The 14,223-nt window shown below is 55.2% G+C and overlaps 2 protein-coding genes across 10 annotated transcripts; both read right to left on the bottom strand.

The window, feature by feature from the left end:
- Positions 1 to 1,164: 1,164 nt before the first annotated feature.
- Positions 1,165 to 7,169, bottom strand: ALDOA (aldolase, fructose-bisphosphate A). 5 transcript variants are annotated; one of them, XM_026011106.2, is made up of 10 exons: positions 7,103 to 7,169; positions 6,874 to 6,947; positions 4,052 to 4,178; positions 3,755 to 3,966; positions 2,908 to 2,962; positions 2,641 to 2,801; positions 2,208 to 2,291; positions 1,917 to 2,091; positions 1,554 to 1,753; positions 1,165 to 1,469 (listed from the first exon to the last, which is right to left on the bottom strand). In XM_026011106.2, the coding sequence occupies exons 3-10, from the start codon at positions 4,161 to 4,163 to the stop codon at positions 1,374 to 1,376; spliced, it is 1,095 nt and encodes a 364-aa protein (XP_025866891.2). In that variant the 5' UTR covers positions 4,164 to 4,178; positions 6,874 to 6,947; positions 7,103 to 7,169; the 3' UTR covers positions 1,165 to 1,373. The 5 variants fall into 5 exon arrangements, with proteins under 5 accessions (XP_025866891.2, XP_072609627.1, XP_072609629.1 ...); XM_072753526.1 differs by lacking the exons at positions 6,874 to 6,947; positions 7,103 to 7,169 and adding exons at positions 4,368 to 4,521; positions 5,473 to 5,586; XM_072753528.1 differs by lacking the exons at positions 6,874 to 6,947; positions 7,103 to 7,169 and adding an exon at positions 6,588 to 6,742.
- On the bottom strand, positions 6,874 to 13,852 carry LOC140598299 (uncharacterized). 5 transcript variants are annotated; one of them, XM_072753534.1, is made up of 5 exons: positions 13,745 to 13,852; positions 13,466 to 13,501; positions 12,528 to 12,671; positions 12,190 to 12,345; positions 6,874 to 6,947 (listed from the first exon to the last, which is right to left on the bottom strand). In XM_072753534.1, the coding sequence occupies exons 2-5, from the start codon at positions 13,469 to 13,471 to the stop codon at positions 6,909 to 6,911; spliced, it is 345 nt and encodes a 114-aa protein (XP_072609635.1). In that variant the 5' UTR covers positions 13,472 to 13,501; positions 13,745 to 13,852; the 3' UTR covers positions 6,874 to 6,908. The 5 variants fall into 5 exon arrangements, with proteins under 5 accessions (XP_072609635.1, XP_072609632.1, XP_072609636.1 ...); XM_072753531.1 differs by lacking the exon at positions 6,874 to 6,947 and adding an exon at positions 7,503 to 7,629; XM_072753535.1 differs by lacking the exons at positions 6,874 to 6,947; positions 12,528 to 12,671 and adding an exon at positions 7,503 to 7,629 and having other exon boundaries at positions 13,745 to 13,828.
- Between the last annotated feature and the right edge of the window lie 371 nt (positions 13,853 to 14,223).

Raw genomic sequence — 14,223 nt, 5'->3', positions numbered from 1 at the left:
AAATGTGCACTGGAGGAAAGGACCAAGTCCTTAAACTCCTAGAAGGCCCTGCACAGCACTATAGGGATCCAGAAGGTCCAGAGATGACAAGTCAAGATTTTTTTTTTTTTTTTCTAGAGGGAAGCTCAGGCAGTAAAGGGCCCCTTATCAAAAATTCAGGAAATGGCAGGAGTCATGAGGTCCCTGGTTATGACTAGGATCTTCAACAGCTCAGAAGCTCTGATGCAGTTACTACTTTGCCCTAGCCTGGGTGACTGGGTAAGGGCTCAGGGCATGGCACAGGGGTAAGAGCAAGGCCTTCCTTCTGGCTTCATGGAATATTGCTGCTGCATTGACTTAGTGCTTAACCTGGAACCTGAGGGCCACAGTTCTGTTGTTGAGGTGACTGTTAGAAAGGGATTCCATGTTCGTCAAGGGGTTCCCCAGCCCAAAGATTAAGAAGCCAGTTATAATCCCATCTCCTCTTAAGTCGGGAAAACAGACAGCTCAACCATGTAGATTAAGGACATATGCATTAATAATCTTGTCTTCATTCAGAAAGTGCTATCTCAAGCAGTATGGCACTTAAGCAGGAGTTGGGAATAGCACATGCTCATATAGATTGTGTCTTCTGGCTCATAGCACTCAGGAAATGTTAGCTTTTGTCAGTGACTTTTTGTGCCAGGGGCCTCCTGCACCTGAATTCTCAGTCTATAAGGGAGGCTGAGTGGGAGCACCTAGATGGCTCAGTGGTTGGGCATCTCCCTTTGGCTCAGGGCATGATCCCAGGGTCCTGGAATCGAGCCCTACATCAGGCTCCCAGCAGGGAGCCTGCTTCTCCTTTTGCCTATGTCTCTGCCTCTCTCTGTGGATCTCTGACGAATAAAATCTTTTAAAAATAAATAATCAAAGTGAGGCTGAGCCTAACAGTTACACATGTAGTCCCCAACTATGAGCCTTATTGGGTACTGCTGGTAGAAGGGGGCAAAGCCCTTGATGGTTGGAAGAAAATGTCACAAGATCTCTTCTTGAAGCCCTCGGCATAAAACAAAACAGGAAGGTTCTCTCTCAACCTGTTCAATTTTTTCCTGCCTCGCAAGGAAAAACAGAAAACAAGGGCTCTTCTATGCTCTGTCACCTCCCTGGGCCCTCCCCTAACCTGAACACCAGACACAGACAGCAGACTCCCCCTTAAATAGTTGTTTATTGGCAGTGGGCTGGAAAGAGCAACGGAGTTAGCATATACAGACAACACCACACACCAATGTCACATGGGAGGCCAAAGTGATGGGAAAGAGCAGCCTGGAGCCCCAGGTGAGGCCCTCTCTTCAAGTGTGAGTGTGGGAGAGGGCGGGGGCTGGAGTGTTGAGGGGGCAGCCTTAGAACACCTCCGCTTAGTAGGCGTGGTTAGAGATGAAGAGGGACTCGCTGGCTGCAGCCCCGGCCTGACCACTTGGGGTGTACTTTCCTTGACAGGCGAGGCTGTTGGCCTAAGAGGGGAGAGGAGCCAGAGTGAGGTCTCATCAGAATTCCATCCACCCCGGCACCCGGCCCAATTCCGGTCCCATCCTTACCAGGGCTCGTTTGATATACTCCTCCTGGGCAGCCTTCTGGTTCTCCTTCTTTCCACCCCAGGCCTTCAGGGCAGAAGCCTGTAGGGCTCGGCCATAGGAGAAGGTCAGGGCCCATGGCTTCAGCAGGGGGCACTTGTTGATGGCATTGAGGTTGATGGATGCCTCCTCCTCACTCTGGCCGCCTGATAGGAAGGTGATCCCTGTAGAACAAAGAATAAAGTAGGGTAAGTGGTTATAATCAAAGACCTGGGGATTAGCAGAAGCCTCTAGAAGCTGACCTGGAAATCTGACCAAATGAGCATAAGGGTTGTGGTTACAGTTCATCTACCCTCCAGGGATCAAGATGAGGATGTGGAGTCTCACCAGTAACAGCGGGGGGTACTGTGCGGCGCAATGCTGTGACAGTTGCCATGGCAATCTCCTCATGAGAATATTTATGGGTGCAGGCATGGCCTGGGGTTACCATATTGGGCTTCAGCAAAGTGCCTTCCAGGTAGATGTGGTGGTCACTCAGAGCCTTGTAGACAGCAGCCAGCACCTAGAGCAGAGCAGGGTCAAAGTGGATTGGGTGGGGGGTGGGGGGCAGGGGTTAGCCCCAAAGGCGTTGGCCCAGCTGCCTAGCCCCCACACTGCCCAGCCAGGCAGGCAACTTACCTTCTCGGTTACATACTGACAGCGCTTCAAGTCATGGTCCCCATCGGGGAGGATCTCAGGCTCCACAATGGGCACGATGCCATTCTGCGGGGGTGAGGGACAGAGTAGCCATGAGGCCTCCTAACCTCTAGGTCTCCACAGCCATCAGCCAAGATCTGATCTCCATGACAGAGACTCCGGCTTCACAGCCATCAATGGACTGTACTCCTACAGGCATCTCCTCTGAGCCACCCACACAATCCCCATTCTGCCCCTCTGCTCACAGAGCCCTCCAAGGACCTTCACGGGCCCAGGCCCAATGCTTGGCGAGGATCCAGAACAGTTGCCTCAGGGAGGGGGGTGGTATGTATACTGACAGATGGGTGGCAGGCTAGCTGACACTCTAGAAACAAATGAGGTGGAAGGTGGCCTGTTGGGGGACCTGCAGGCCCACCTGCTGGCAGATGCTGGCATAACGGGCCAGAACGTTGGCATTTTCCATGATCGCAAGGGCTGAGGGAGTGTGTTCCCCAATTTTCAGCACACAGCGCCACTTGGCAAAGTCAGCCCCGTCCTTCTTGTACTGGGCACAGCGCTCAGACAGCCCATCCAGCCCTGCAGGGGGAAGAGAGGAGTCAGAGCATAGCAGAAGAGGTGCACTCACCAGAGGGATAGCAGCATGGAATGGGTTGGTCTGGAGAGCAAGGAGAACAGTTCTCACCTTGGGTGGTAGTCTCGCCATTTGTTCCTGCCAGGGGTACCACACCTTTGTCCACCTGTTGGGGGGGGGGGGTGCAACAACATAAGACAGGGTAAGTGGCCTCTAATACTCCACTCTGCCCTCGACTTTTCTTAACCTCTCAAGCAGTATCTCATGATTTGCGAATATTTTTTTTTTTTTTATTTTAAAATTTTTATTTATTTATTCATGAGAGACACACAGAGAGAAAGAGGCAGAGGCACAGGCAGAGGGAGAAGCAGGCTCCATGCAGGGAGCCTGATGTGGGACTGGATCCCAGGACTCCGGGATCACGCCCTGGGCTGAAGGCAGGCGCTCAATTGCTGAGCCACCCAGGCGTCCCGTGAATGTTTTCGCTTAGTTACACAACCTGATCCTAGGAGAAAAATACGCGGGGAGGTGACTGAACAAGAGCCTGGGCTCCTACCACTAACTCGGTGAGCCAAACACTTCCAACTACCCTGAGCTTCTGATTTTTTGTCTGTACAATGAAGGGAATACCGTGCTCTGAGAATTACAAGGATTAAAAATTCCAAGCAGGGGCACCTGGCTGGCTCAGCCGGTGGTGTGTCTCTTGATCTCACAGTTGTGAGTTTGAACCCCACAATGGCTGTGGAGAGGACTTATAAATAAAATGTTAAAAAAAAAAAAAAAAGGCCAAGCAGGTTTCAGAAGTTTCTAGCTTTTCTTGCATATGCTTTGGAGGTGATCTGGGGCAGACTCCACCCCCAAGTCTCCAGGCTCCCACCCCAATCCCCAGCCTACTACTCTGGCCTTTTCTCTCCAAGACTCATCTCAAATCTCACATCCTGAGACCCAGGCTCCTCACCTTGATGCCTACAACACCACCCTTGGATTTGATAACTTGGGGGAAGGGACGCCCATCGTCGGTCTTCTGGTACAGTGTCTCGTGGAATAGGATGACACCCCCAATGCAGGGGTTTACACGGTCGTCGGCGGTCAGCAGCAGCTGGCGGTAGAAGCGCCGGTTCTCCTCCGTGTTCTCAGTGCCAATGGACTGCAGCCGCTTGGCGATGCTCCCTGGAAGGGGGAATCATACAGAAATAATGGGATCAGCCCATCACCCTCAACCCTAGCACCTCCTCCTACTGTGTCCTGCCCATACCAGTGGACTCATCTGCAGCCAGGATGCCCTTGCCCGGAGCCACGATGCGGTGAGCGATGTCAGAAAGCTCCTTCTTCTGCTCCGGGGTCAGCGCTGGGTATTGGTAGGGCATGTTGCCGGTCAGTTCCTACGCAAAGGATGCAGAAACTGGTTAGCTGGGTCTCACCATGGTCTCCCAACAAGCAGGGCCCCTTGCCTGGTGGCCCGGACAAAGGTTCCTTACCTCCCCTGCTCCATACTGGTATGTCTTGGGGCACATTCTGTCCCCAGCCCTCCCCTACTCCCAACTTCCCTATACTAGGCCTGCCTCCTGTACCTTTCCTAACTCTGTTTGTTGCTGGGTGTTTCCCAGCTGAGGGTGGGGTAGCGTACTGTCATCTGGGGAAACGCAATAGGCCAGAGCCATGGACAAACAGGTCATGTAGAAGACGGACCCTTCTGGCTTGCGCTCTGCCATGGGGTCACCTTGCCTAGAAGCAGAACCGAACCAGAGTAGTTTAGAATTTAGAGGTGGTAGGCAGGCAGAGGGCCCAACCCAAGGACCGAGATGAGGGAAAGTTCTGTGCTTCGAGTCCCACAGCAGAAGGGCCAGAGCTGAGATTAGAACCCAGATCTTCTGACCACCAGGGCCTTTCAACCCACCCAAGATCCCAGGGCTGGCCCAGGCTTGAAGGCCTCAAGGACATCCCAAGGTCAAGTTTCTCCCCCCAGGTTTGAGGGAGGGTGTTAGAAAAAAGGGCAGAAATGTAATCAGAAGCCCAGGAAAGGGAAGCAGAGGAAGCCCAGCCGGAGGTGGCGGAAAGGGGTAAGGTTTGCCGATCTCACTGCTCATACAGGGTTAAGAGAATTGTAGAGAGGCAAGCGCCCCACCCCTTCCCCTGAAAATGCTCCCGTCTTTTCGCACGGCTGCAGCTGCTCCAGGCTCACAATCAAGGTCACCCGATAAGGAAAGACACGGAAAGTGTTAACGGGTCATCAGGCGCCTCCTAGGGGTTTCCCCCTCCTCGCCGGGGTCGCCCACCTCCCAGGGCAGAGACCAACCACGCTTTCGGAAACCCTAAAGCACTATAAGAACTGGCCCCCACCCCTCGCGGCCTCTTAGGATCCCCGCAGAGGCAAAGGGGTCATAACGCTTTGCACCTGGGGTCTCAGCAAGAAGAGGAGAGGAAGAATGGCCCTTCGTTTCGTCCTGCTTCCTCCCCCGCCATGACTCAGCGCGCGGAGCCGCGGCACTGCGCAGCAAACCCGGGGAACTCAAGCCGGAGAGGGCTGCGGAGTCGGGACTGGAGCATGTGGGTGGTGGTGGGGCGTGGGAGATGCTGGGAATGGGGGTGGGGGCGGGGAGGGCTTCCGATTGCCGACGGTCCCCCAGGATCCTTCTCCATGGTCCCTGACCTTCGCACGTGGCAAGGGGCGCTCACCTGGCACGGGAGGGGGCGGGTTGGCGCGGCGCGGCGCGGCGCGGCGGTGGAGGGCGGCGGGCCGGCGGGGGACTGAGGGAGCGAACGCGGCGCCGTCACCAGGACCCCGGTTCTGCGGCGCGTTCCAGGAGGAACGCAGCCTATTCAGCTCCCGGGGGGGCGGCGCAGGGGGCGGGGAGGAGGGAGGCGGTGCCGGGCCTTATAAAGGCACCGCGCCAGTCTCCGCCGGGTTTTTTCCCTTGAAGGGGGCCGGAGGCGCCCTGGCGTCCAATTGCAGGCGAGGAACAGTGCAGAGGCCGCCCCCGAACGGCGAAGCCCGGAGGCGGCGCTTGGGCGGGGACAGCGCGGCGAGAACACGATCCCTCCCCCGGCCCCCTAAGACGTGACTCGGGCCACATCCTGCGGGTCGCCTGGGCCCTCCCCTCCCTCTCCCGTTCCCCCCCAGTTGGCACGTTCTGGGGCGCCGTGACTCAGCCCATTTGGGGCACCGGAGGAGGTGGGGAGGGGGAAAGCGGGTGCGAGAGCCTCCCCCCGCCCCGGCCCGGGGCAGCCCGGCTTCCGGCCCGCGCGATGGCCGCGAGTGTCCCGCTGGGACAGAACCCGGAGGCCGGGCGTCGGCCGGCCTCGCCCGCAGGCTCCGCTAGCCGGTTCAGGGGCTCCGGGGCGTGGGGCCGCCCTCCCGGGGTCACCAGTCCAGGCGGAAGAGCGGCCGCGCGGGGAGGAGCGCGAGAGGGCGGCGGGGCAGGCGGAGGGCGGAGGCCGGGCGGCAGCGGTTCCGGGCAGCCGGCCCGCGCGGGTGTGGGCGCCGCAGCCGCGCCCGTCGGGCTCGGGGCCCCGGGGCCGGCCCTGCACCGCTGCGCACGCGCTCTCCGCCCGGGGCCAGCGCGGACCGGCCTGCAGCGGCGCCCGCTCGCCCCGGCGAGTCTGGGAGTGCGGCGCCAGAGTCCTCGCGGAAACGTCTCCCTGGGACCTGGCTTCCCCCTCCGAATCCAATCTGCCCCTAGCTGGTCAGCCCCAGCAACACCGCGAGCCCCTCGTCCTAGGGGCCAGGCCTCCCTCCTACTCTGGGCCCCTTACGCCCCACCCCACCCCTGCTGCGTCCCGCTGGCGCCCACCTGCGAGGAGGCTGAAGGAGAGGGCAGAGCCTGGTCAGCAGCGAGTGAGCCAGGCTGCTCCCGGGCTGGGTTATAAGGCAGCTCCTGCCCTCCCCCCAGCCAATGTCCCCAACCTCCTCCGGTGACCCCTGCCCTTTCCTTGCCACGGATCCCCTGGCAGGGACCTATATTTAGGGAAACCTGAAGCCCCTGACATTCATGCCAGCATGGGGCCTAAAGTGAGGGAAGGGGGAGAAAACCGTGGGCCTGCCCTACTTGGGGGGCATGGGGAGCCCTGTCCACTCACCGTACTTCAGAAGAATTTCCTTGGAAATCCAGCCCTCAGAAGTTGGCAAAAGAAATCAATCTTTGCACAGAGATCTGTGGGGAGGGAAGAAGAGGAAAGGAGATTCAGATCTGTGGGCCTCCCTGCCTTCTCCTCAGACCTCCCTCCCTTCTAGGCCCTCAGGGTGGCAGCTGTGATTCTGGAGAGACCATTCTTTTGGTGGGAGAGCAGATACAGATGCTACACTCACCTCAAAACAACCAAGAGTCCATGGATAAGGTGTGGCTGGGGTACCCTATATCCTGAAACTCAGGGCTGAAGTTTGTCCCATAAGGTGGTCAGTGGTGAGCAGTGTCTCCCACCCTCACGTTCAATTATAATAGTTTATGTGGGGAGGGGAGAGGCAGGCAGAGGCTCGTGTCAGAGCACTAGCCCCTCTCTCTCCTGGCCCTCCAAAGGGGCTTTGGTCCAACTGGCCAAGGGCTCCCTGAGCCCTGCTCTGCAGGGAGCCAGGCTCTCCACTGCTGGTTCCCAGGGGGAGGAGCTGAGCAGGCCATCTGTGGTTCCAGTGGCCTGGAGAAAAGTGCCTGGAGGCTCATCAGGGATGGGGGCTTGGGGGCCCCGGGGGCTGGCCACTCTCCAAGGGGCAAGGACTCTGGATCTTCATCGGAGCTTGATCTCGAAGCAGAGACAGTTGAGGCTCTGGCAGTCAGGAAGTTGGCACGCACAAGCACAGTCACAGAGTGGGCAGCAACGAGGGCAGCGAGGGGCCCAGCCCTGAGGGAAAGGAGAAGGGGGTGAAGGAGGTGGGCCAGAGTCCTAGTCCCCGAAGCTGTTTCCCTCTCAAGGGAGAAGGCAACAGAGAGGCCTGGAAAGCCCCATTTGCCCAGTGGAACAAAGGGTACCATCTACCAGTCCTGGGAACAAATCAATTCCCTGTGCTGTTGAGAACTCAGCAAGGAAGCAGTGTTCCAAACAGCTGAGTGCAGGAGCTGGAAGAAATTATCCAAGGGGTTCTTCCCTTCCCATTTTATAGGCAAGGGGACTAAAAGATTAAGTAGCCCTGTTCCATTAGGTCCCAATGTTCAGCTCAAAGATGGTTCTACTATATCCTTGTGGCCTCATTCAGTTCCAAGTCAGGAGACAAGGGGGAGTGCACACACATTTTCCATCCATGATGAAAAGAACCTGGTTCTGTGGCTTTCTTCCTTGGCCTAAGACTCAACTGCAGGATCTCCATCATTTCTGAGTACCTACTCCCTGCAAGGCATGGCCTGTATTCATGAATGATTCTGAAAAATCTCAATTGTGTTTGAAAATGGTAATTTGCAGGTGCACCTGGGTGGCTTAGTGGTTGAGTGTCTGCCTTCGGCTCAGGTCACAATTCTGGGGTCCTGGGATCGAATCCCACATCAGGCTCCCTGCTTCTCCTTCTGCCTATGTCTCTGCCTCTCTGTGTCTCTCATGAATAAATAAAATCTTTTTTAAAAAGAAAATGGTAATTTGCAGATTTAAAAAAATTTTTTTTAAGATTTTATTTATTCATAGAGAGAGAGAGAGAGAGAGAGAGAGAGGGAGAGGGAGAAGCAGGTTCCATGCAGGAACCCTGATGTGGGATTCGATCCCAGGACTCCAGGACCACACCCTGGGCCAAAGGCAGGTGCTAAACCGCCAAGCCACCCAGGGATCCCTGAAAAAAAATGTTTTAAAGAGTCACCTCTCTTCTATTTATTAGAATCTTATGCAGGGGGCCTCTTTACAAAAGAGGAAATGGAGGCTCAGAGAGGGAGCTCCTCCTCAACCCCACTGCCTCCTAAGGCCTGAAATATCAGCTTCTTTCTGGGTCTGTGGAGACAGGGACAGTTCATCTCATGTCACCAATGAGCTAGCATGGGGACTTGTGCTCAACAGGTATGCGAGATAGAAATGAATGTTGAACGAGTGGATGAATGAAAATCCTTTCCCCCTCTTTGGGCAAAGAAGAAAGAAGAGGACTTCTCAGTTCCCAGGGGAAACAGAAGAGTTTGTCTCTTGGGGAATAGGACAGCATGTCCTTAGTGACAAGAAGGGAGAACTGGTCTATTTCAGCCTACTCCTCTCCTGCCTGGTGACTGGGGTGATCTGTGACTGCTTAACGCATGGACTGGAGTCAGGCCAAGTGGCCGAAGTGGGCCACACCCAGGATGTGACAGGCAGTTGGCTCCTTGAGGCCTGCGGCAGAGCTAGTGACAGTCACAGTTGCACAGTTCAATCAGATGCCAGGCCAAGCCAGGAATAGGGGAATGACCTTTGAAACAGCTGAGGTTTGGGGGTGCAGTGTCAGATGACTGGTAAGATCAGATATCACTAGGGGCTCCAGTGAGGGGAAGGGATCTGCTGGCTGCAGGGACCGGGGTCTGAACTGGGCTGGCTGCTGCCAGCAGAACTGTATGTCAAGGAGGAGGCTAGAAGCCATGGTGGAAGGGAGAGTGAAGTGGTTTTCTTGCATCTAATGAAGGGGTGGTTTGGGGGGGCGTCCCTGGGGAGTCCCAGTTTGGGATGAAGTGGGCTCTGGGGGTTTTTGGAGGACCACACGGTCATTCTGTGCACAGCACTGGTGGCTGAAAGAGGCTCTGCCGCCTTCACCTCAAAGGAGAGGGTATTAAAAGCATTTCTGGGCTCTGTCCACTAGTCATTAATAACTGTCTAATGGATGTCTTGACTCTCACAAGCAGCCATGTAGCTTCTAGAAGGAATTTGCTACTTCAGTACATAAACAAGAATGCCACAAGCCTCTCAACCCTTGTGTCTCTCTAGGCTCTGCAGGTTCTGCTTTGATTCCTTTCACTGTGATTTTGTGATGGCTGGCCATCTCTGGTGGTTAGAGCTCAGGCCCAGATTTGAATCAGGCTCAGGCCCAGGTTTGCTAACTCACATTTTGAACCTATTTGGTCAGCTCTGAAACAGAATGCCAGCATCAGAAGCTCACAGTGGGGAATCAGGGAAAGGAACCCAGCACAATGTCTAGGACACAGTGAGCACTCAAGAAAAGGCAGTGATTCTTGCCACAGCTCTCTGTGCCCCCTGCCCCCTGACCCGGCTGCCACCTCCAACCAACAGTAGTTCTTAACCCTGGCGTACAACAGAATCACACAAGAACTTGTTAAAAATTCATAGACTCCAATCCCATCCCACACCTACTGGGGTGTGGGGCATGGATGCTGGGCTTTGCATCTGCCTCATCTGTGCCTCTGATCACACACATGGCTGAGAACCAACCATCATACTATGTATCATTACATTTCTCATGCTCTAGCCTAACGGCCTATTTCCTCCTCTCTTCCTTCGCTGCACAGTAGAAGCCCCGTGTGGGTTGGGACTGTGTCCACCTTTGTTCGCAGAGCCCCTAGGGCCTAGCACAGTGCCTCAACTGTGACTCCACAGATCTTTGGTAGGTGAAGAAATGCGTGAACAAGTGAATGAGATCCTTGCCACATGCTTGGTGAAAAAGGCAAAGCAGGCAGGTGTCTCCCCCAGAGGGGAAGAGAAACCTGGATTTAAGTCCCAGCCTGAGCCTCAGGTAAGACACTCCAGCCTCTGGATTTGAAGTCCGTTTCTCACAGCTGTAAAGTTGGCAAGAGCTTTGTCATAATTGTGGTTGTTACTGTTACTATAAGGAAACTGAAGAACAGTCACTTTACAGTACTTTATGCAAAGACAGCTCAAGGACAGAATGACTCTGCCCTGCCCTGTGCCATTCTAGAATCCTTCCTTCCTGGCTCTGGCAGAGGCCAGGTAGATCAGGCTCTGAGGTCTCCAGGTCTGGAACTCACTGCACCTCACTCCATCCTCACCCTGACCAAGGGAGGCCCTGACCAACAGAAGGGGCAAGGGGCAGCACACCCCCAATAGGGGCCAGAAATCACTTTGTAACTGAGCATTTCCTATAAAACAGGCAGTGTTTAGGACCCAGGGCCATCTTTGTTTTCCCCTTTGCCCCCTTAGCCTCAGGCCTGGGATCCCTTTCCCAGCTACCCCTAGGAAACCAGAAACTTTTTTTTTTTTTTTTGTAAGAGGAGAGTCCCTTGCCCCATAATTTACTTCAAAACTCACAACATCTCCTGGGAATTTGACCAACTACAGTCAATCTAAATTATGAATTTGCTTCATCTTTTACCTCCCTTTTTCTTCCTGGGGAAGGTCACAACTTCAAGGGCAAGAACTTTGCTGTCTAGCTTGGAGCCCAAAATAGGAAGGTGGTCAATTACATTTAACATCTTTAAACCCACAAAAGCAAAAATGGCCTGTCCTCTGGGAGCCAGGCTTCTCCCTGAGGAATCTGTTTCGACACACAATGGAGCAATTTCTGTGCAAGACTCTACTATGTAACATTGCAGAAGTGACTGAAGCTCCCTCAGCCAACTCCTCCCCCTGAAAAAGGAGGATAAAAATACTTACCTATCTACATACATAGACATGGAGAGGTGGCCAAGGTGTGATGTCAAGTCAAAGAGGACAAGTAGCAGAAGTGATGAAATAGTATTCATGGTATGACCCCATCATTGCCAAACAATGGTATATAACACAGCAGTGATAGTACTCTATGTTAGTATACTGGGGACACACAGAAAATGCGGCAGCCTTGATTACATGGCTGCTTTATACAGTGACTGGCACTTTCTGTTTCTTTTCTTTTTTTTTTTAAGATTTATTTATGATAGACGGGGGGGGGGGGCAGAGACACAGGGGGAGGGAGAAGCAGGCTCCATGCAGGGAGCCTGACGTGGGACTCAATCCCGAGGACTCCAGGATCATGCCCTGGGCCAAAGGCAGGTGCTAAACCGCTGAGCCACCCAGGGATCCCCTTCTGTGTATTTCTACATGCACACTTAACAAATGCTTTTCATACTCAAAACTATGTGTATATATATACATATATATATACACATATACATATATGTATGTATATATATAGTTTGCTTTTTAAAAACATATATACCCAGCTCTCAGGGTTGTTGAGTAAATGATAATGACGATAAAGCAGCACAGGATCTGGGGTGTAGTACTCACTCAGTGAACAGAAGGAGCTCTGTGCAGGGTTGTTTTCTCTTTTAACCACCATTTTCAGAAGCCATTGTATGCCCTCCATGTTACACACCCGGCCCAGCTGCCACCCTCTTTTCTTCTCTCCAAGTTTATGTTGTCTTTGGCTGTCTCCAACCAACCCAGTCCTCTGGAACTGGGCCCAGCCCAGAGTAGGTGCTCAGCAATCAGTGTTGTTGAACACCACCAACAAAAGAATGTGCGGAGAGTGTCCAGGTCAGGGTTCAGGGGGTCAGGGCTGGGAGGAGAACTCACAGCTTCGGTGGGCTGGGGGCAGCAGGCATCCAGGCAGTGGGCTGGGCTAGGCAGAGGGAAATCACAGGCTTCTGCACAGGTCCAGCAACAGTCCTGAGGCCTGGAGGCGCCTTGCTTCCTGCAGGGGGAGCTGCAATCTATGCAGCAGCCCTGGGCCTAGGAGAAGAAAAGGCGTGGGATCTGAGCCAGGGAGAGGGGGGAAAGGAGGGACCTTGAAAGGGAGAGATGCAGGGACAAATGGCAGAGGAGCCTCAGGGTAAGGACCTGCAGATGAGGGCACTGACTGACCGGTTCCTCTTCCCCAGAGCCCACCCTTCGGCCTCCACCAGGCCCCTCACCAGCAGGCAGTGCCTAATCAGCAGCACTACGCCGAGCAGCAACAAATAGATGCCCACAGCGATGAACACGATGGCAGGGATGGGGAGCAGCAAGGAAGGACTGCTGACGGAAGCCGGGGTTGGATTCCACGGGCTAGAGGAGGCCTGGACAAGCACAGGAGGAAGGGGTGACAAGGAGGTGGGAGGGGCCACGGGACCAGGAACACAGAAATACCAAGGGGGACAGCAGAGGTGTCTGAGATGAGAGGGGAGGAGCAGCCACCAAATGGGGGGTAGAGAGTCATTAGGATTACACTATCCTATTCCCCAAATGTGACTTTTCCCTGTCATCCCCATTTCAGGACCATCAGTACCTGTTGGTCATTGGAGAACTTTCCAAGACTTGTTGATCTTCCGCTCAGAATGCTTCTCCATACATATCTATCATCTCTGATTCCTCTGCACCACGTTGCCATCCCTCAGGCCACATTACTGGCCCCTAGATATCTTCCAACCTGCAATTTTGCCCCTTTCCACACTAGCTGTGCTGTGTATCCTGCCCTTTTATACAATCCATCATGGCTCCCACTGACTCAGTCCAAACTTCTTATCTCGGTGACAAAGCCCCAATCTAGCCCTGCCTACCTCTCCCCCCTCCTCCTCTATACTCCAGCCATATTAAAGTCCTAGCAGCTCCTCCAAAGCCCACCCTCTGTTCCCTCAGCCTGGGATGCCTCTTCTCCTTGATGACTTGGCAAGCTTCTCATCTTCCCTGGAAGAGTGGGAATGTGCTCTCCGTGTGATGTCTATGCCTGGCGCTCTCACATCTCTGGTCCTGCGCTCCAAGGGTCTAGGTTGGATAACCAGCCCCGCCCCCCTCCGGTTCAGGCTCAAGGCAGGGCGAATCTAAGGCCCTAAGGGGGCCGCTCTTGAAAAGGGTAAGGGGGCCTAGAACTCACGTCCATGGGTCAGGACAGGGCCAGTCAGTCCAGGAGCTGCAGAGGAAAGTCCTGGGTCTCAGAGGCTGAGAGGGGTGAACTGGGGTGTCCACTCTCCTCCCCCGCCCCCATTTCCCGTTTGGAGAAACTGAGGCCGAACGCTGGTTCCTGGTCAGGACAGTGGGGATGGGAGGTCCGGGGATGCAGGGCGGCGTCCCCCTCGCAGGCCCCAGGCTGACCCTGGCCGCACCCCTGGCTGTCCCCGCACCCCGGCTTCCTCCAGCGGCCCGTCCCCAGCACCTGCTCTCTCCTGGCCACGGCCAGTTCGCGGATTCCGCGCCGCGCTCGTCCAATGGGCCGCGGCGGCCGCACCGCCCAGGAGCTCCCGCTGCTTCAGGCCGTTGCCATGGGGATTCCAGCGGCGCCGCTACGGCGGCCGCCGAGGCCCAGATTCCTCCTCCCCGCGGCTCTGCCCCCGCAGGACCCTCGGCGGCCACCCGCCCCCTCCTAGCCGCGGTCCGCCAGGCTTTCCCGCCATTGCTGAACGGAAAAGGCGGTTTCCCGCTGCCACCTGCCCGGGTCGGGTCCTCATCCTGTGCCGGGTCCTGCGGCGCTGCAACGGGAAGACCGACAGCCAGGCTGCACCACCAACGTGCTGTGCTGTGGGATTTTGGTCAAGTCACCGAGCCTCGCGGAACCCATTTACTCCCCAGTAGAACCGGAAAACACCTGCCTTAGGGGGATGTTGTCAATTGTATTGCATTCTTCCTTTTTTTTTC

Source organism: Vulpes vulpes, chromosome 3, assembly GCF_048418805.1.
Source record: "Vulpes vulpes isolate BD-2025 chromosome 3, VulVul3, whole genome shotgun sequence".
NCBI lineage: Eukaryota > Metazoa > Chordata > Mammalia > Carnivora > Canidae > Vulpes > Vulpes vulpes.
This window is presented reverse-complemented; position numbering and strand designations above follow the sequence as displayed.

Excerpts from the sequence above, each read along its gene's own strand:
- ALDOA (XM_072753526.1), bottom strand. The coding sequence starts at position 4,508 with ATGGCAGAGCGCAAGCCAGAAGGGTCCGTCTTCTACATGACCTGTTTG. Across the intron at positions 2,292-2,640 it reads ATGCCAGCATCTGCCAGCAG|AATGGCATCGTGCCCATTGT; the intron begins GTGGGCCTGCAG and ends TCACCCCCGCAG. Across the intron at positions 1,470-1,553 it reads AGTATATCAAACGAGCCCTG|GCCAACAGCCTCGCCTGTCA; the intron begins GTAAGGATGGGA and ends CTCCCCTCTTAG.
- LOC140598299 (XM_072753531.1), bottom strand. Across the intron at positions 12,346-12,527 it reads TGATTAGGCACTGCCTGCTG|GCCCAGGGCTGCTGCATAGA; the intron begins GTGAGGGGCCTG and ends TTCTTCTCCTAG. Across the intron at positions 7,630-12,189 it reads GCCCCCAGCCCACCGAAGCT|GGCTGGGCCCCTCGCTGCCC; the intron begins GTGAGTTCTCCT and ends CCTTTCCCTCAG.